Below are 21318 nucleotides of genomic sequence, written 5' to 3'. Positions count from 1 at the left end.
TCCAAAATTGTTTTGATGGGGCAGAGAGTACGGATGACATGAACATTGGTGGTGCTATAGACAGCAAGGAAGGCCTTCCAAGGCAACAGCAGGATATAGATCAGATGGAAAATTGGGTAGAGCATTGGCATTTGGAATTTAATCCCAACGGGTATGAGTGATGCATTTTGGGAAATCAAATAGGGTAGGACATATACAGTAGGTGGCAGGGCACCAAGAAACTTTGATGAATAGAAACACTCAGGAGTTCAAGTCCATAGTTCCCTAAAAATGGCAAAACAGGTCGATTAGGTGAAGACAGCATATGGCATGCCTGCCTTTGTAGGTCAGGGGAAAGAAGAGTTGGGATTCTTCAACTTTGCAAAACACTGGTTAGGCCAACTTGACCTTGTTTAATGTCAAGGTAAAAGCCCTAAAACAGCTACAGTAATGTTATTTAAGGAGACTATAACATTGGTGATTTAAAAAAACAGATCCTAACCTGGGTGTGTTTTTGTGGAGTGGTGCCAAAGATTGGGGGGGGGGGGGGGGGGGGTGGTATAAAAAGAGGAAGTTTTTTTATTCCAAAATAAAAACTTTATTCATAATAAACGACAAACTATATACAATTATAAAACAGTACAAGCCTTTACATTCTTGTACAGATCATTCATTAGTGTTGCCTTTTTATATAAAAAACAGCACCGCTGCCACACGTGTGGCTCCCTGGGGGCTACCCAGTCCCATATTTACAATATTTGAGGGGCTTTCTCGCCTGACCCCGCCCCTCCCTCTCCAGTGGCAGAAGAACCCTAAACTGTAGTCCTTCCCCACCGAGCCTTTGCGTTGGCTGTACCCAGCTTCAGTGCGTCCCTCAGCATGTATTCCTGCAGCCTGGAATGTACCAGTTGGCAGCATTTACCTACAGACATCTCACAGTGCTGGAAGACCAACAAGTTTCAGGCAGACCAAAGGGCGTCTTTCACCGAGTTGATGACCTTCCAGCAGCAGTTGATGTCCGTCTCTGTGTGTGTCCCCAGGAACAGCCCATAGATCAGAGTATCCTCTGTTACGCAGCTGCTGGGGATGAACCGTGACAAGGACCCTTGCACCTTTCGCCACACCCTCCTCGCAAACCCACAGCCCACAAAGAGGTGGGCCACCGTCTCGTCCCCAGCGCAGTCCTCCCCGGGGCAGCAAGCACTGGGAGTTAGGTTCCGACTATGCAGGAAGAATCTGACTGGGTATCAATAATGAGTATTATGTGCAGTTCAGGTCAACACCCAGGGCAGGCACGGTAGTGTAGCGGTTAGCATAACACTTTATAGTGCCAGCGACCCGGGTTCAATTCCGGCCGCTGTCTGAAAGGAGTTTGTACATTCTCCCAGTGTCTGCGTGGGTTCCCTCCGGGTGCTCCGGTTTCCTCCCACATTCCAAAAACATATGCGTTAGGAAGTTGTGGGTATGCTATGTTGGCGCCGGAAGCATTGTTACACTTGCAGGCTGCCCGCAGAACACTCTACACAAAAGATGCATTTCACTGTTTCAATGTACATGTGACTAATAAAGATATCATATCTTAGGAAGGAAACAATTGCCCTGGAGAGTGCACAGAGGAGATTCACCCACGTAGCCTAGATTGGAGGACTCCGGTTATGGGGAGAGATTAGATAGGCTGGGTTTGTTAGCTCCGGAGTGACGGAGGCTGAGAGGTGACCTGAGAGGCATATGAAATTATGAGAGACATAAACAGGGTAGATGGTCAGAAATGTTCCCATGGTGGGGATATCAAAAACAAGAGATTATAGGTTTAAGATAGAGGGTTTTAAATGGCATCTGAGGGGTGAGGTTTTTTTTTAATTAAAAAAAAGTGTTCAATATTATAGGGAACATACTGCCAATGGAAGCGTTGGAGTCAGATACCATGTTTAAGAATAGTCAAAGCATAGAAGGATACAAACCTAATCCAGACGTGGGATTTGTGCAGATAGGCAAAAAGCTTGGTGTGGGCATGGCGGGCCAAAGGTCCTTTTTCTGCGTCTCTCTAGCCATAAAAATAATAAAATTGCAGTGTATGCAAACATAGATAGTGCACTAGGTATTGCCATTATTAAATATTGTATGGAGCATGGTCGCAAAGTGATTACATTCCTGGCCTAATATTCAGATGTCTAAAGTATTAAGTTGGAATGTCACCATGGAAGCAAGGGAATTTAATTTCCAGTAACACAGTATATTTGGAAAGAAAGCCAATACTGAGAACGATGACTATGAAATTACTGAACTGCTATGAAACCCATCTGGTTCGATAACAGCCTTCATGGAAGGAAGCCTGGCATCCAGTCTGTGTTTCATCAATATGCTGTTTCGATACAGTCAACTCTTAAATGCCCTCTGAAATAACCTAACAAGCCACAGTTCAAGCATTAATTGGAGGTGGATAGCAAGACATTGCTGAGATCACACGTGGAATATTGTGTGCAGCCCTGGTCACCAAACTATAGGTAGGATATGACTAAACTAGAGAGTGCAGAAAAGATTTATAATGATTTTGCCAGGACTGGAGGGTTTGAATTACAAGAGACGGGATAAGCAGGGACTCTTATCTGCAAAGAGGGATGACCTTACTGAGGTTTATAAAATCATGAGCATAGATAAAGGTGGATGATCACAATCTTTTTCCCAGGGTATGGTTGTCTAAAGTTGAGGGCATAGGGGAAAGACTTAAAGGGGTAAGTTCTTCTACAAAGAGTGGTGGGTATATGGGACAAGCTGCCAGAAGAAATGGTAGAGGCAGGTACGATTACAATGGTTTAAAGACATTTGCACAGATTCATGGATAGGAAAGGTTTAGAGGAATATGGGCTAAATGTAGGAAAATGGGATCAGCTCAGGAAGGCACCTTGGTTGACATGGACAATTTGGGCCATAGGGCCTGTTTCCATTGCTGTATAACTCGACCATGACCGATTTCTAATTTAAAACTAATTTTAAAACTTTCAGTAGATTTACAATTATTTTGAATTCCTTCAATGAATAAAAATCTTCACATCTTCTAGTCTCTTTACCCAAAGTTGAATATACTTGCGATAGAGGGAGTATAGCAAAAATTCACCAGACTGGTTCCTGGGATAGCAAGTCTTTTTTCCCCTCATCTGAGAAAACTATTTGTTAGTGTTCAGAAGGTCAACAGGTGACATAATTGAAAAATACCAAATTCTTTCAGAGGTTAAAAAGGTGGAAGCAAGGAGGATGTTTCCCCTCGCCAAGGAGGTCTAAAACCAGTCTCAAAATTAGGGGGCAGGCCACTTTGGGCTTCAGTCAGGGGTAAGCTACTTCAGGCTAAAGCCTTGAAATTTTCTACCCCAATAGGCTGCAAAGACTCAGTCATTGATTGCATTCAAAAGAGATGAAAAGACTTCCAAATATTAGACCAATCAAGGGATTATGGGGATAAGGCAGAAAATGTTGAGGTGGAAACTTAAATCATGATCTTGTTGAATGGCACAGAAGGTTCAAGAGACAAAATGCCCTATTAACATATCGAGAAAACAAGAAACAGGCAATACCAATACCTGCTTCTCCAAATCAGGAGAGACAATTTAAAAAGTTTGGAAGTTCATCAAAAAAATAAAACAAAGCTTTCACCATAACCCAAGTTTGGCATAATAGCTGGGATGTTATCTGCCTACTCCTAAATTATGTTCAGAATACTGGCATAATCAGAAAGCCTTTACTATTGTAACAATATTTATGCTAAGGAAGACTTTGACATGATTTTAGAATATAGAATTCTCCAGCAAATTACCGAAATGCATAAGTTTTAAAAATCTGCTTAAAAGAAGAGGTAAAGGATGTGAGCAACAAATTCATTGGACCGGATGTCTTTTTACATGAAGTGGGCAGCAGGCTAAGGCCAGCATTTATTTCTCATCTATTGAGATGATGTTGGCATGCTAGCTTCTTGAACCATGCTGGTTGTGAAGGATTGTGTCTGTGCTGTTACATTCCACTATTCGATAAAAAGTCTAATGTATATCTATTTCATGCAATACTTCAAAGAAAACAATTTAGAGTTGTGGAAGCTGCAAAGTGAGATTACCATAATGGCCCAAACAGCATGCATCATACCATAACTCTAAGGCCTTGCTCTACAGTTAATCCTTAATTATCCAGGGTAGTTGGAGACAGTCATTATCAGATACCAAAGCAATTTTTAAAAAAAAAAATTCACCCCAAAGACTGATGCTTTAGCAGAATGTTGGGTTATTGGAGATAATCCAAAACATTGTTACTTGGACAGGAGCTCTTTGTATTAGGACAAGAAATGCATTAGCATGGATTGAAGATAGACTTCTAAGTGGTAACCAGAGTCTAAATAAACTGGTTTTATTCCAGCTGGAAGGATGTAACCAGTGGGGTGTCCCAAGGATCAAGTATTTACTATTTGCATTAATGTCCAGGAGGGAGCAGAGTACAAGGCATCCAAGTTTGCCAACGACAATGAAGTGAGAAGGCATGTTCCGATGAAGATATTTGGACACTGCACCAGAATACAGATAGGTTGAATGAGTGGGTAAAAACGAGGCAGATGGAGTTTAATGTGGGAACGTGCAAAGTCATGCATGTCAGTAAGAGGAATCTGAAGGCAGACTATTATCTAAATGGAGAATGATCGCAGATGAGCGAAGTACAAGAGGGATTTAGGTGTTCTTTTGCATGAATTGCAAATAATTAGCAGGCAGGTGCAGCAAGTGGTTAGCAAGGTAAATGGAATATTGTCCTTTATTGCTAAAGGTTTGGAGTTTAGAAATAAGGAAGTATTGTTACAGTTGTACAGGGATACCTTTGAGACCACACCTGGGGTACTATGTACAGTTTTAGTCCTCCTGTTTAAGAAATGGCATACTGGCATTAGAGGTAGTTCAAAAGAGATTCACTAGGCTAATTCCTGGGATGAGAAGGTTGTCCTATCACTGGCAGGTAAAGAAGTTAGATCTATATTCTAGAGTTTTTAAGACTTCAGTAGGGAGTGGATCTCCTGGTTCATCCATGGTTTCCAGTTTGGGAACACCCAGATTGACCACTTTGCTACACAGTCCTCTACACACTTGATAAAGTCCATGACGGTGATGACAAACTCATCTAGGTTGGCTGCTGAGTCTTTGAATATGGAACAGTCTACTGACTCAAAGCAGTCTGTTACGGACTCAGTGAAAGTCCCTTTAAGATAGAGAGTGTGTGTGTATGTGTGTGTGGGGCGTGCTTACGTCAATAGAAGATAAAGGACGTAATGACGTTGTTGAAGAAGAAGAAGAGAGAGAGAGAGAGAGAAGGGAAGGGAGAGAGACACCAGCCTGCTTGTTTTCTCTATCGATGGATGAGAAACAATAACTGTGTTTGCTACTGAAATCCATGTATGGAAGTTGGAAGTAATCCGGTGGAGTTCACTTTGTTGCTGACCTGTAGAAGGAAACAGGTATTTGTGTGTGGACGACCACGATTCGGATGCTTTTCGGGGTGAGGAAGTCACTACCGAGTAAACGCTGAAGTGTCGTTTGGGGTTCCAACGTGGAACATTTGGGTTTCGTATTTACTCTCCCTATGTTTCTCTACGTCTACGTCTTATCTTCAGACAACGGTGGTTGTTGAAGAAGCCCTTGCTCATGTTTCACCTTATGGCTTGCGGAACTGAACTTTAAGAACCATTCCGGAACTGGGAGTTTTGGACTTTGTCACACACACACACACGGAGAGTTTAGTTTTGGGGTTAACGTTTGAGGTTCAACATTTTTGAATTCTAACATACTAACATTTTTACTTATTATCATAAGTAGTGATTAATAAAATAGTTTTTAGCACTGAACCATGCTCAGTGTGTTTCTTTTGTTGCTGGTGTGTGACAAAATTGGGGGCTCATCTGGGATAGTTCCCAAGGTTAACGAGATTCATCCGGGATTCAATCCAAAGATTGTTGAGGGAGGTCTGATAAATTCTTTTTAATTGGCTTGTGTGTGTGGAAACCAGCAGCAATGGATATTAAGGCATTTTTGGAGTCACCAACCCAAAAGGGATTGGAGGTGGCGAAAAAGGATGATTTGATAAAGATTGCTACAAGGCTAAACCTTACAGAAGTAAAGCAGTCTATGAGAAAGGCAGATATTCAGAGACTGATAGCTGGCCATTATGTGGAAAAGAAGGTGTTTGAGAAGGAAGTGTTAAAACAGTTTCCTGGCAGTGAAATAGCAATTTCTGAGGCAAAGGTGCAGCTGGCAAAGATAGAGGCTGAACTAGAACAAACCCAGTTAAAGATAGAGGCCGAACGAGAACAAAAGAAATTAGAAGCTGAACAAAAGATAACTCAGATGAAGTTAGAGGCTGAACGGGAACGGGAACTAATTCGGTTAAAGTTTGAGGCAGAGGAGAAGGAAAAACAGAGGCAGCATGAGTTACAAATGAAGCGTAGGAGTTCGGAATCTGATTCTGATGATGGTTTTTCAGCCAGCAGGGAGGTTCGATTAGTCCCTCCTTTTGAAGAAGATCAGGTTGATCAGTATTTCCAACATTTTGAAAAGGTTGCTGAGAGTTCAAACTGGCCAAGGAAAGGATAGGCTCTTATGGTACAGAGTGTGATTAAAGGTAAAGCTCAAAAAGCTTATTCGGCTTTGTCTGCTGAGGATGCAGCTGATTATACCAAGGTAAAACAAGCTATTTTGAAGGCCTATGAATTGGTCCCTGAGGCTTATAGACAAAAATTCAGAGATTTGAGGAAATCTGCAGATCAGACTTATATGGAATTTGCCAATGGAAAGAGAATATGTTTTGAACGATGGTGCCTGGCTAAAAATGTAGATGGGGATTTTGATAAATTGAAAGAATTGATATTAGTGGAAGACTTTAAAAGATGTGTTCCAGCTGAATTAACAACATATTTAAATGAAAAGGGAGTGGAAACTTTACAAGAAACTGCTAAGTTGGCAGATGATTATGCTTTAACCCATAAATCCAAATGGGGACAACCTAAAACCTTTCAAAAGAGTTACAAGGACAATCCAGGTAAACCGGAGATTAAATTGGGGGCTCGTCCGGGATCTGAACCCGGGACCTCTCGCACCCCAAGCAAGAATCATACCCCTAGACCACTGAGCATGATTCAGTGTTAAAAACTATTTTATTAATCACTACTTATGATAATACGTATATGGATAATACGCATAGAACCCCATCTATTTCCTCAAACCAGCACTGTACAACTTTCTGTACTGGATCCTCGTGTTTCAGTTTCTGCTTGTACGCAGGGAGGAGCACACACTGGTGGTCTGATTTACCAAAGTGTGGATGGGGGATGGATCAGCAGGCCCTGGTGGGACAGGAGACGTGCTAGTAGTATTTTGGTAACATACTCTAAGTCGGTCTGGCTGAAATCACCCGCTATGATGAAGAGGGACTCAGTGGGCCAATTCTTAAGTAACGTCGAGCCAGAGTACAGCAAGGAGATAGACAACCTAGTGGCATGGTATCATGACAACAACCTTTCCCTCGATGTCCACAAAACAAGAGAGCTGGTCACTGACTTCACGAAGGAGGGCGGTGCACATTCGCCTGTGCACACATGGTGCTGAGGTGGAGAGCTTCAAGTTTCTAGGAGTGAACATCACCAATAGCCCGTCCTGGTCCAACCATGTGGATACCATGGCCAAGAAAGCACACCAACACTTCTACATGCATAGGAGGCCAAAGAAATTTGGCATGTCCCCTTTGACCCTCGCCAACTTTTATGGATGCACCATAGAAAGCATCCTATCTGGATGCAGCATGGCCTGGTATGGCAACTGCAAGAAACTGTAGAGAGTTGTGGACACCAGCTCAGCACATCACAGAAACCAGCCTCCCCTCCTTGGACTCTTGTCTACACTTCTCACTGCTTCGGTAAAGCAGCCAACATAATCAAATAATCAAAAACTCCACCCACACCAGAAATTCTCTTGTCTCTCCCCTGCCAAAAAAAATCAGGCAGAAGATACAAAAGCCTGAAAGCATGTACCACCAGGCTCAAAGACAGCTTCTACCCCACTGTGATAAGACTATTGAACAGTTCCCTTATATGACAAGATGGACTCTTGACCTCACAATCTACCTCATTATGGCCTTGCACGTTATTGTCTACATGCACTGCACTTTTTCTGTAACTGCAACACTTTATTCTGCATTCTGTTATTGTTTTCCCTTGTACTCCCTCAATGCAGTGATGTGATATGGATGGCATGCAAAACAAGTTTTTCCACTGTATCTCAGTACATGACAATAATAAACCAATTTAGAGTGATATTATTGAAATATCTATGATCCTAAAGGGATGATGTTGTTGAGATGTTTCCCCTTGTGGGAGAATCTTGAACAAGTAGATATAGGTACAAGGGGGCAGATTTTAAAACTGAGCAGCGTAGGAACTTCTCATAGTGTGTGTAGAATCTCTGGTATTCTCTACCCTGAAGAGTTGTGGAAATTAGATCATTTGGGGTATTTAAAGTAGTAGATTTTTTTTTAAAAAGATCAGGGAATTGAGGTCTATGAGGAACTAGCACAGAAGGGGAGATTATTTATGATCTTATTGAATGGCAGTGCAGGTCTGTGGGCTGAATGGCCTATACCTGTTCCTCTGTTATGTTCTTATTCATGTTTCAGGATTTTGCTGTGTTCAAGCTGGCTTCTTTTATTGCTTACATTACAGTAATAACAGTTAACAAGAAATGCTCCTCAAGCACTTTAGCAAGCATCGAATGGATTATATTCTAAGAACACGACAAGGTGCTGAATGAGTTTAACCAAGTCCATTCATTAGATAGGAATTGGTTCAAGAACCCAAATATGAAAAGCTCTGCAATACCATCATTGCAGAGTTTATCTTCAGCAGTGTATAGAGATAATACATCAATTCAGTACACTTGGCAATTCTTCTAACATTAGCCAGAGTCGAGGTCTGACGAGATTTGAGGTAGAACTCTTGTCTCAAGATATCTAAACTTTTAAAAATGTCAAAATATCAATTTCACACCTTCAGTTTTTAAGCCTTGCGTTCTATTACGATGGTATATTAGCATAGTGATTAATTAATTGGACTGGCAACTAGGCAATTTAAATTCCCTAGTAATATGTTAAAGCTTAAAAAATATCTAGTCCTAATAATGGAAAGCACAAAACTACTGGATTGTTATCAAAACCTAACTGGTTTACCCAGGTCCTGCAGGGAAAGACATTTCTCATCCTTATTCAGTCTGGCCTAAATGTGACTCCAGACCCATTAATGTAGTTCCCTTTTCACTGCCATTTCATTTTGAGACCAATTAGGAATGGGCAATAAATGCTAGCTTTACCAGTGATATACCAGGAACGAAAAATCAAATCATCATGACTCCAATGACTCAGAGTATTGGGAATATTTGGAACATTCATCTTCAAAAGGTCTGTGCAAGCAGAGTCTTTTAAATATTTTTAAGACAAAGCTAGATAGATTCTTGATAAACAAGGGGGTAAAATATTACCGGGGGGTAACCAGGAGTGTGGAATTAAGGTTACAATCAGGTCAGCTGTGATTAAATTGAATGGCGGAGCAGGTTTGAGGGGCTGAGGAGCCTACTCCTAATTTGTATGGTCATTGAATTCCTGTGCTACAAACCTTCAACAAGCAATCCTGGTCAATCCTAATACTTTTACATTAGATGCATCAAAATTTTTAAACTAAAAATAAGGTGTGCTGTGGGAATATTGAAAGTAACTTTTGTTCTATTGGCACACCTTGAATGAATTGTTATCAAAAAGGTACCAACTGTTTCCAATCAAGTTCCAGTGCATATGAGTAGTCATTGTAAACTACTTATAGTTCAGTATGCATAAGATTGGTCATAAACATGATTGCTCTGCTAAGTAGAAAACATTATACTGCATTATGAGATACTCTTCTGAAGTCAATACTTACATATATTTAATTGAGACTGCTTTATTTAGCCCATGCTAGACCTGACCTCACAATGCCAGTGGGAACACTGGGTGCCAAATGCAAGTGTTCCACTTCTTGGCACTGACATTACTGACCTTGATAAATTTAAAAATAAAGTCAGAAGCTATCCGCAACTACACATTGGATAAATCAACTTCTAGAATCAATATTCTCAATCTTACTGCATTTAGTTCTGAGACTTTTGTGGTCAAATGATAATGAAATAACATCTAGCAAAATAATATCCAAAAGGTCCTCATGAAGTTCTTAAAAAAAAATTTCCCAATAGGTCAAATAATGAATTGTATTAGGTGGGATTTTAAAAGTACAATAATGTAAGAATTCCTATAAAATAGCATTCTAATTTGAGAGAAGTTAGGGTCGACTTAAAATTCATTTTAATATTTAACAAGTTATTGACAGATGTGACATCAACAGCAAAATGAAACTGCAACTAAGTGCAGTGAAAATTAAGTGCAATCTAAAACGTGCTGAGGCAGTTCAACAGGCTATGGTCCTGTCACTTTCTAACAATTTTTACTCTTGTTCCCAAAAACATTGTGTGCTGCTTGACCCACTGAGTTCCTCCAGCAGTTTTTTGCTGAAAACAAAATTATTGCGAACTGTTGCACGTGGATGACTAATTTCTCTCAACAATATTTTTAACAGTGCACAATAAACAAACAGATACAAGTACAAAGAAAAATCATGAAGCAGATCAATCCACTTCCACATTGTAACTAATCAACTACAAATCAGACACTGATTATAGCACAACTACACAAAAACTGCAAAAGTGGTTTGTATGTCTAATTTTCCTTGATCACAATATAGTAGTGTGCATCATAAAGACAGAGTCATTCAGCGCAAAAACAGACACTTTGACCACCGCATCCACACCACATCTACCCGCATGGTCTTTGAAAGAAAAGGGTGAAAGTAGAAATGTCAGTTAACACATCCAGTCAATGTCACACAGCAAATAAAATAAATCGAATGTTAAGTCAAGAAAATTACGTTGGTAATATCCATACTCTGGTCAGACTATGAACGACAATGACATTGACATGAGAAACAATCTTGCCTTGCTAACCAATACTGCCAGACAACTGAACTATGAGTACATCTGAGTATAGTCCTGGGCCCAGCACATAGATGGAACCATAAGGAAAGCATAGCAGCCTCTTTACTTTCTGAGGAAGTTCAGCTTGTCACCGAACACTAACAAACTTCTACAGATGTACTGTTGAAAGTATCTTGACTGGTTGCATCGTGGTCTGGTACAGCAATTCGAATGCACAGGAATGCAAGCTGCAGAGCATAGTGGACTGTACCCAATCCATCACAGGCACATCCCTCCCCATCATTGCTAGTATCTCCAGGAGGCACTGTCTCAAGAAGGCAGCATCTATCATCAAAGATCCCCACCATCCAGGCCATGCTATTTTTTCGCAGCTACCGTCAGGCAGGAGGTACAGAAGCCTGAAGTCTCACACCATCGGGTTCAAGAACAGCTACTTCCCTTCAACCATTCAGTTCTTGAACCAACCTGCAAAACTCTAAACACGACAGTTTAGCAACACTATGATCACTTTGCACTAAAATGGACTTTTTGTTCTAAGCGTTCTTTCTTGTAAAAATTGTGTATAATTTATGTTTCAATTTATGTTTTCCTTATAAATTCTGCTTCCATGATGCTATGTGCCTGTGATGCTGCTGTAAGTTTTTCATTGCACCTGTGCATACATGGACATGCACATCACAATAAACTCAACTATGACAATCTACCAATTGGTTTCCACAGGAAAAACTAGAATCAAAGACTCTAGAATCCCTTGCAATAAAATGGAACTTTACTCTTTTAAAGCAATGCTGCAAGTGTGAACAGACAAATCATTGACCGGAATGCACAAAACAGAATTTGAGTCATTCACATCAGTGGTCACTTATAAAGTAAAACCATAAATTTGAACTTTCCAACTTCAAATGGAGATAACACAGTGGACCTTCATTTGGTTATACCAGATGGTAAAATAACAATGAAAAGAGAAATCCAGGCAACAATGTTTTGGTTGGTCAAAGTTCAAATTCAAAGATAGATTTAAAGATACATAAATGTGTACACATTGAATGAAGAACACTTGGAAACGACTCCTAGGAAGACTGATGAGGGAAATTACAACCTTTACAATTAGGTAAACTAAAATGCATAAAATTGTGCCTTCATCTTGCAAATTACTTTCCTGCAGGATCAGATTTAAAACAGCAATATCAAAATTCAAAAGCCACATGAACCAAAAATTTCATGAGAACTTAAATAATGAGACTTAAAATAAAACTGGAAAGAAATCTGATAACTTCAAAAATAAATAGCAGAGGAGAACAAGCCAAGAACAGCAAAACCCCATGTTCATGTAGAGCTGCTGTCAACCTGTCAGCAACAGTCAAGTGACACCACAGGACAAGCTCAAAGTAGGACAAATGGCAACACTGGCAGCGTTGTTTTCATTTTTACTGTCCACTATGAAAGCAAATCACATTTGTTATAGTCTAATAAGAGAAAATAACTAATGGTAAGTGATTGGCACAATTGTAGAGTTAGAGAATTGTTGTGGCATAGAGGAGACCATTTATCCCATCAAGTCTATGCTGATTCCAAGCAGAGCATTCCCATCCAGTTCATTTCATGGTTCTCAGAAAATGAAGAGACAGTGAATTCCAGATCAGAATTACTCTGTGTAAACATACTCTCCCCCACATCACCCTTGCATCTTTTGTCCAAATTTTTATAAAGGTAGAGAAACAACTAAGATGACCTCTGTTCTCTCTCAGTGCAAGAAATGTTATAATGGTGTCAATACACTATTTCTCAAATTCCTAATGCAAAAAATACTACGAGAAACACTTGTCACAATCAAGGTCACAGATTTAATACCAGATCAACCTTAAAAGTTCAGATTTTTAAGGAAATTGCTTCGTGGAAACTATCCTACAATTCTAGCCTACTTTCCATGACCAGTGACTTTAAGTCAGGTACTACCCTGAAGGTGGGGGGTGGAATCAAAAGATTGGAAGAGTAGTTTAATCAATGCAAAACCATTGATTTTCAATATCTAAATACACCCTTTGGAACAGATACCAGGCGAGTAAGTAATGACCCTTGCCTTTTCACGGTACCTTTCGTACCATGTACTTATCATAGCACGAGCCAGATTGAAAACTACAGCTTTGCCCATCAGTTATCAGAAGCGAAACAATTGTTTCTCATCTTTCTCCCTTTAGTTGCTGTCTATATCTAGTGCATTCATATTCTACTAACTTCCCAGTTTTGGCTTCTTAAGAAGTCATAATAAAAAGTTTATTTTGCGATATTAATGTTCCATTCTGGTTTCTTTATTTGGCCTTAAACATTCTATGAATCTACATCAGTTTGTCATTTTTCAATACCCCTGCCTCCCCATAGAGCTTCATCAATTGCATCATTATCCATTTGGAATACAGAAGCACTGTCCTACATAAGCTGATGTCATTCAGATTTCTACTTCATTAGGTCTGGGGTAGTACAGAGATTTTAAAACTCTCTGAACCATGGATTGTATAATTTCTCTGGATCAGTACTGAGAACAAGTAAAAGGGTAGAGCAAGTCGGATACAAAGAAAACAATAATGAACCAAGTACAGGGACTTCTAAATTCACATAAGTGAAACGACAGCAATAGAGAAAACAATTACAGTAGAGTGACAAGTTATCTGGATTAGATGTTTCCATCTTAGTATTTTAAAAGTTCTTATTTCACAAACATCTTCTTTAAACAAAAAGGCCTACACAGCATGTGAGCATTTTGATTAGGCCAAGATCTGCAGCAATCTTATTTTATTTGATCATTTTCCAGAATCTGGGAATCATAGGCAAGGCCAGCATTGTTTCTGATCACTAATTTTCTTGAGAAGGAAGCAGAAAGTCAACTTCTTGAACCACTGTAATCCTGATAAAGGTACTCCCAAAATGTTGTTAGGAAGCGAATTCAAAGAATTAGACACAGCAACAATAGAAGAATGGTGACATATATCCAAATCCAGTTGGTGAAGTACAGGTTGTGGATGGTGATTTTCCTGCATCTGAAGCTCGTCCTCCTCGTTGGAAGAGGTGACCTATTTGGGAGGTACACGAAGTAGCCAAGGTGAGTGGAAGCGGTGTACTTTGTAGATGAATCAAACTGCAGCCGTTATGCATGTGTCGTGGATGGAATGAATATTCAGAGTGGTGTGGAGTTCTTGGATTGCATTTTAAGTTGTAGTCATCCAGGCAAAGTCACAAACTGTGACTTGTAGATGGTGAAAAGTCTTTGGGATGTCAGGAAGCAATTTACTCATCATTGGATATTCAGCTTCTGACCTGCTCTTGTAGCTGCAGTATTTGGCTCATCCTGTCGTCTCAATGGTGACTCTGACAATGCTGATGGTGGGGCACTCAGCAACAGTAATATCATTCAATGTCAAGGGTAGGTGGTTATATTCCCTCTTACTGAAGATGGTCATTATCTGGCACTTGTTAAAGCCTTCAACTATTCAGTTTTTGTTATGAGGATAGTTGCACAGAATTTTAAGACAGTTTCAAGACTGTGACCAATGATGAAGAAACAGTGATGAATATTCAAGTTAGGATAGTGTATACTTTGGCACCCTCAAGAATATGTGGTGCCATTGCCCTCAGACAAGATTTGGGAAATGCCATTGAAAATGTTATAGCAAACGGCTGCACTGTACATCAAGTAGGCTGCTTTGTGTGGATGCCGTTGTACATTGAGTGTTGCTGGAGCTGCAATCATATAGCATAGGAACAGGCCCTTCGACCCACCACATCTGGACAGACCACAATGCCTGTCTAACTAATCCATTAGCCTGCACATGGTCTGCATCCCTGTTCCCTGCCTGTTCATGTGTCGATCTAAATTCCTCTTAAACACTACTATCGCATCTGCATCTACCACCTCCCTGGCAGCATGTTTCATGCACCTACCATTCTCAATGTTAAAAATCTTCCCCCTCTCTCCTTAAATCCATGCCCTCTAATATTTGACCTTTCCACCCATGGAAAAAGACTATTTTCCCTATCTACACTTCTCATAATTTTATACACTTCTATCAGGTCACCCCTCAGCCTCTGACACTCCAACAAAAACAGTCCAAGTTTGTCCAACCTCTCCAATTCTCCAGATAAGCCTCGAATATCCCACTTATGCCAAATAGATGCTGAAAAGGCTTTGAGTCAGGAAACGAGTCACTTAGTACAGAATACTATGAATCTATATCCAAATCTTACAAACATACAAAGTTTCAGGACAATGGGAACAGCCCAACCCATAGGAGGATATCAATCTTGGGGATTCAATAATGGTAACAAGGAAAAGTGATTAAACTCTCTTGTTGGCAGTGATCAACATCCAATACTTGTGATACAAAAATATGTACCAGCTAATAGTCCAAATCTGAATGCCATTCAGGTGTTGACACATTGGGCACTTCCCTCTACCTCACGTTGTGAATGGGTTTAGATCCAGCAAAGCAAATGAAAACTTTTTTTAAATAGGTATGCAAACCACAAAATCAAATGGGGGAAAATCTGCACAGTGCTCAATGTTTAATTTTAAATTCTTAAAGATTAAACAATGAGCACTGTGCAGATTTTCCCCCATTTGATTTTGTGGTTTGCATACCTATTACTAAACAATTCCTGAGCTCGTTGAACAAGGAGATCCTGACTATTATGTAGTGCTTTCCATATATAATGACTATTCACAAAACGGCAAAACACAATAAAATGCATCCTGATCCTCTAACACCATTAAAACTAAGACTTTAGGCAGTTTATCCATTAAATTGGTGGCATCGCAAAAATTAGAATCCTCTGCTTTATAAGCATGCACACAGAAGTCTGTACTAGATGATATTGTAATTCCAAAAGAAATACATTTGAAATGCTGAAATTTTCATATATTTGTGGAACAAAGTGCAGCTGACAGTAACCAGTGCTGCTTATCTCTCATGTTTTAGAAAAGTGAAAAGAATCTTTAATGAAGGCAAATTGAACTATTAAAATGTCATTCGAACTTAGTGTACATTAGTGTTTATTTTTTTAAATGTTTACAAATTACAAAGTAAAATATGAATAATACAGATTACAACAGGCACTTGTAGAGAGTGAGACTGTCCTGAGCAAACATGTCTATAATAGATCGCTCCCCTATGAGTTCCTCCAGATGACTCACTGAGCTAGAGAGTGAATTGAAGACTCTTGACACTAAAGGACAAGAAATTCTGGACTGGGTGCTCCAGACTTTGATCATACTTCATAGAGAGGTATGAAGATCTGACTGGGGGAGAACCCAAAAGGAGAGAAAAAAATTGACTATAAGCCACAGGTGGAATGCATTTATCATTTTTGGAAAAAAGGATGAGGACTGAGAGTCAACGGGAATAATAAACATGAAGGATGGTAGTGAACAGGGGCAGGGAAGGAACAGTAATGTGGTCGTTGAAGGGAATTCCATAAAATAAATACAGCATCCTGCGTAATCAGCATTGGGAGTGCAGTATAAATGCTGCCTACTTAGAGAAAGATCTCTCAAGGGGAATGAAAAAAATTAAAAAGGGAGGATGAAGGTATTGTAATGGTTCATGTTGGAAAGAGTTAGCAAGAGATTTTGTTTAGGGAGATTGTAAGCCAAATCAAAGAATTGGACATCAAGGTTATAATTTTTGCAGCATTACCTGAACCTCATGCAAATTGGCAGTGGAATAAACAAATTAGGGGAGGCAAAATACATGACTGAAGGAGTGGTATGGAAAAGAGATTCCATTTTATGTGACACTGGTATCAGTCTAATGCAGGACAGACCACCTGAACTAAAGCTAGATACAGCACAAAGGGTAAAACGTGGTTAGAGTCCTGTGACATCCTAACTGAAGAAATGGTCAGGTTTTAGGAGGGTGGCTCAAGAGGAAAAGGTAGGTTCTGAAATATATAGAAGGAAGTCAGCAGACTAATTGCCAGATGCAGTCCTGGTGAAGGGAAATACTGAAGGATATGAAGTAACCCAGGAGAGAGAAATGTGCAAAATTCCAGAAGGAAATGTTGGCCCAAAAAGGCATTCTTTATACACATGCATGTAGTACAAAACAAAGTGAATGAATTAGAGTCAAAAATTCAACTTGGAGAGTATAACAGCCATTTCCAAGGCATGGTTCCAAAATAACCAGGACTAGGAACTAAATATAAAGGTCTAAAGAAAAGACAGGGAAAATGGAGGGAAAGAAAGAATAGCCATAGCGAGTCGGCACAAACTTACATAATTGTTAAGCTGGAAGAGGTAACCATGGTGGCAGAAAGCATAATTTTTTTTTAAAAGATTATGTAGCAATGGCAGTGTTTTTCCAAAGGGGAGTAAGAGGTGGGGGATTAATTTTCATATAGTTGTGTACAAGCAGACTGCTCATATCTGAAAGGTGCAGTATTGAGTCTCTGAAGTGTACACAGAATGGTCTTCTCCAGAATTACATTCAGGACCAAACAAGGATGCCTTCCAAGATTTTGAAATGAGCCGAACGAATCCCAAATATTTATCTAATAATAATCATGTGACTTAGTTCATTGTAATATTTGGAAGACAAGCTTAAAGACAAAATAGCTATGATATGAACAAGGCTTGTGACCATGCAAGTGAGACAGACTCTTAACAGTAACCTGGGTTTTAGAGATATCCAAAAAGGACTACTGTGATGCAGGATCAGAATACACCTCAAAGGGGCAAGAGCTTTAACCACCAAAATTAAGGGGCAACGTACAATAAAAGGATGTGTAAAAGACAATACAGAAAGATGAAAACATATAAATAAAGATCATACAACAGACAATAAGATGTAAAAAGGGAGTATGAAGGGAAACTTGTAGGGATACAAAACAACCACAAAAAAGTTTAAAATTATAGGTTAGTCAGAAGAAATTAGGGTTGTTTACATTAATACTGGTAAACAAAAATGAAAATTAGTTATGTTGAAAGATCAGTTTTTGTTATGACACACAGAAGAGGACAGTACCATGATATCAAGAAAACAATTACTGAACGAGAAATGAACATAGTCAAATTACTGCAAGCAAAAATACTATAAAGGAAAATCTCAAAAATTCATTACAAATATACAGGACTAGATGGCTTCTGTTCCAGGATTTTAAAGGACATAGCTGAGAACAAAGGGTATGCTCTTTATAGTTTTCCAATAGTCACTCTACTTGTGAAATCTTCCTTTATAAGACTTCATGGTGAGATTGATATAAACCAAGGAATTATAGACCAGTTAACCGAAACTTCAGTTATCAGGAAATTGAGAATCTGTAATCAAGGACTGATGACTGTACATCTTAAACTTTCAGTTGATCAGAAAGTCAGGATGGATTTGTCAAAGACAGATCATGCTAATTAAACTCAATTAAAATTTTTTGAAGAAATTATTGAAGTAGGAAACAAGAGAATGTCAATTGACATAATTCACCAGGATATCCAGAAAGAATTTGAAGTCCTTCATTAGAGACAGTTAAAGTTGACGGTCATGCAATTGATGGCAATTTGTCTTGCCGGCTAGGAAACAGCGAGGATAATGAGAGGCACTCAAATTGATAGGATTTTACCATTGGTTCCAGCCAAGATCCTTCATGGGATCTTTCAAGGATCTGCCCTGAGGCTGCAATTAATCAGCCTATTTATAAAATGACTCAGGTGAGATTGAAAGCCACGTATACAAGTTGCCAACAGCACACAGGTGGATGCACCAAATTACGAAAATACAAATAAATTGCGTGAATGGTCAAGAGCAAGGCACATGGATTTAAACATGGATCAAAGATGGATGACCTGACATTTGTGTAAAAAGAATGAAAAAAAATCTTGTAAATGTGAAAGCTAGAAGCAATGAGGGACTAAAGAGGGCTATGCACCTACAGTGACCATTGGCAAATACACAAATAATCAAAAATTCTAATGGAATGTTTACCTTTATATTGAGGACTGGAACTTGAAAAGATGGGAGGTATGTTGCAGCTTTAAGAAGCCCTGGTAAGATTATAGTGTGGTACCATGAACAGTTTTGGTTACCATACAATAGGAACAAGACACTGAACTTGGAATGAATGCAACAGATTTATCAGAATGATACTACTCCTCATTGGTTAAATTATGCCACAGGACTAAAGTTGTGGCCCCCAAAATTTAACTAGTAATTTTATTGAACTTCTTCAGAGAGACAACTTTTTCTGCATACTGGCAACCTAGCTCAAGGGCATGGTCTAAGAACTGGAGTCTAGTCTTTCTGAAACGAAGGTAGGAAACATTTCTACATGTAGAGGATGGTATAAACTGGTAACCCTGTTCTGCAAAGACAAATTAACATTAGGCCAATTGTCAATTTTCAACCTGAAATTGAAAGATTCTTATTAACCAAAGAAATTAAAGGATCTGGGAAAAGGTTGGTGCTAATTAGGCTAAAGATCATTTAGCATCAGAAAAAAACTGCCGAGATAAATGAGCTGTTCCTATAATGCAATTCTCATGCTTCTAGCTCTTTATAACCCTTGGTGCCAACTTTTGATTAATATTGCTCCTGAGAAGTCTCATGGAACATTTTGCAATATTTGCCATAAGTTATTGGCTGTCAGAAAAGTAGACCTGACTTTCAAAAGATTTTGGGAGGTGCGGGGGAGGGCAAAGTTCAAGAGAGACCGTGATGAGATACAGTTAAGCACTGGCAGCATCAATGTGGAAAATGTTAAAAGGGATCTGTGTAAAAGGGGTAACATTTGAATGAGAATTCTAGTAGGGGGGGCAAAAGATAAATTCTTGGGTAAAGCAGAGGTAAAAGGATTCATAAGCATTTATCACACTTCTTGTTAAAATACTTCCCAAAAACTTACTTCATGGCCAAAAATCAACTTTCAGGGTGGATACGTTTTCAGTCTAGACCAGAATCATATCTGAATTAGGTGCCGCTTGCTACTTCCAACATTTACATTCAATTGGGATCATCTCAACTAATATGCTATTCAAAGTCACAAAGGAAAGCTAACACTTTAAAGTCTGGCTCACTTCTTATAAGAATGACAGCTCTTGCGAGGGGCTGCCTAAGAAGCAGAAGGGATTATTCCAACCCCTCCTCCCAAAATAAGTGCACAAGAAAAAAAATGATCGACACCAATGTCAATTTAAGGTCCAGCCTATTCGCCCGAGGTCTAAGAAATACTCCCAGTTCAAGACTAAGATGGTGTTTTTATTTGTCAATTGTAAAACATCCACACCCAATTTTGTGCGCTTTACAACTCCAAAATAAAACGAGGCACTTTCCAGTATTCCAGGTGTGAAATAAACTTCGATTCTACTTTAAACATAAAACAGAAAAACAGCAGCAGACTTGGGAGAAGTTTTTTTTAAACAACAGACACAGTTCGAGGTGACGCCTTGACAGATGAACGCACTGGGCTTTACAGCTTCAACCACTCCTGCTACCGATTTTGGCAACAGATTCACTCAAAGACCAAACTTGAGTAGCTAGTTTAACGGACAAAATATTTCACACGACTACTTTATGGAACCGCACAGGGTGAATGACAGCACAAGAACCAGAAAATCCACACTCACCCCGACCGACACCGTTTCGTCCCCTTGAAATTTGCAGATACATTTATCACCGCGTTGGATTTCCGCCTCATTCAGCGGCCTGAAACGGCACATCACTTTTATACTGCACTCTGCCGGATCCGCCATTGTCCCTTTTTTATTGTATTAGGGGGGAAAAATTTAAAACCATACAAAATATCTAAACTTTTCCCCCCCCCCAGCGCCGCTTCCTTCGCTCTCCCGATCGATGGCTGATCGCCCTCTCCCGACTACGGAGGAGCAGTTTCCGTTGCTGGCGGCCAGTTTCTGTGGGTTATTTTCCCCCTTCTCCCTCTCCCTGCTCTCCTTCCACTTCACTTCCCATCCAACATGGCGGCCATTAAACCGGCGAGCTCCCGTTGCCCAGCCGTCGCCTCGCTCTCAGTCTGGGCGGGGGCGGAGGCGGGGCCTGAAACGACGTGACGTCACCCCCTCCCATCCACGCGGCTGTCACACAAGCTCCCGGGCACCGCCACCTCAGCACGCATGCGCGTTGGGGAGCTGCCTCCTCACGTCCCGCCTTCTCACCACCACGGCGGTTGAGAACGGGGGCTGTTTCAAAGATTAAGAAGGACTCGTATGTGTCTTTATTTAACAGTTTTATGAAGGTATGTTTCTTTCCGTGAACGGAGGGACCAA

General features: G+C 39.9%; 1 protein-coding gene across 1 annotated transcript in view; it reads right to left on the bottom strand.

The window, feature by feature from the left end:
- Positions 1–21061, bottom strand: part of LOC127570343 (kinesin-1 heavy chain) — an 85877-nt gene extending 64816 nt beyond the window's left edge. The window contains exon 1 of the mRNA XM_052015801.1: positions 20662–21061. Within this exon, the coding sequence (XP_051871761.1) occupies positions 20662–20787 (126 nt within the window). The 5' untranslated portion in view covers positions 20788–21061. The remainder of the gene's footprint in view (positions 1–20661) is intronic.
- Positions 21062–21318: the final 257 nt, after the last annotated feature.

Source organism: Pristis pectinata, chromosome 5, assembly GCF_009764475.1.
Source record: "Pristis pectinata isolate sPriPec2 chromosome 5, sPriPec2.1.pri, whole genome shotgun sequence".
In the NCBI taxonomy this organism is placed as follows: Eukaryota; Metazoa; Chordata; class Chondrichthyes; order Rhinopristiformes; family Pristidae; genus Pristis; species Pristis pectinata.
This window is presented reverse-complemented; position numbering and strand designations above follow the sequence as displayed.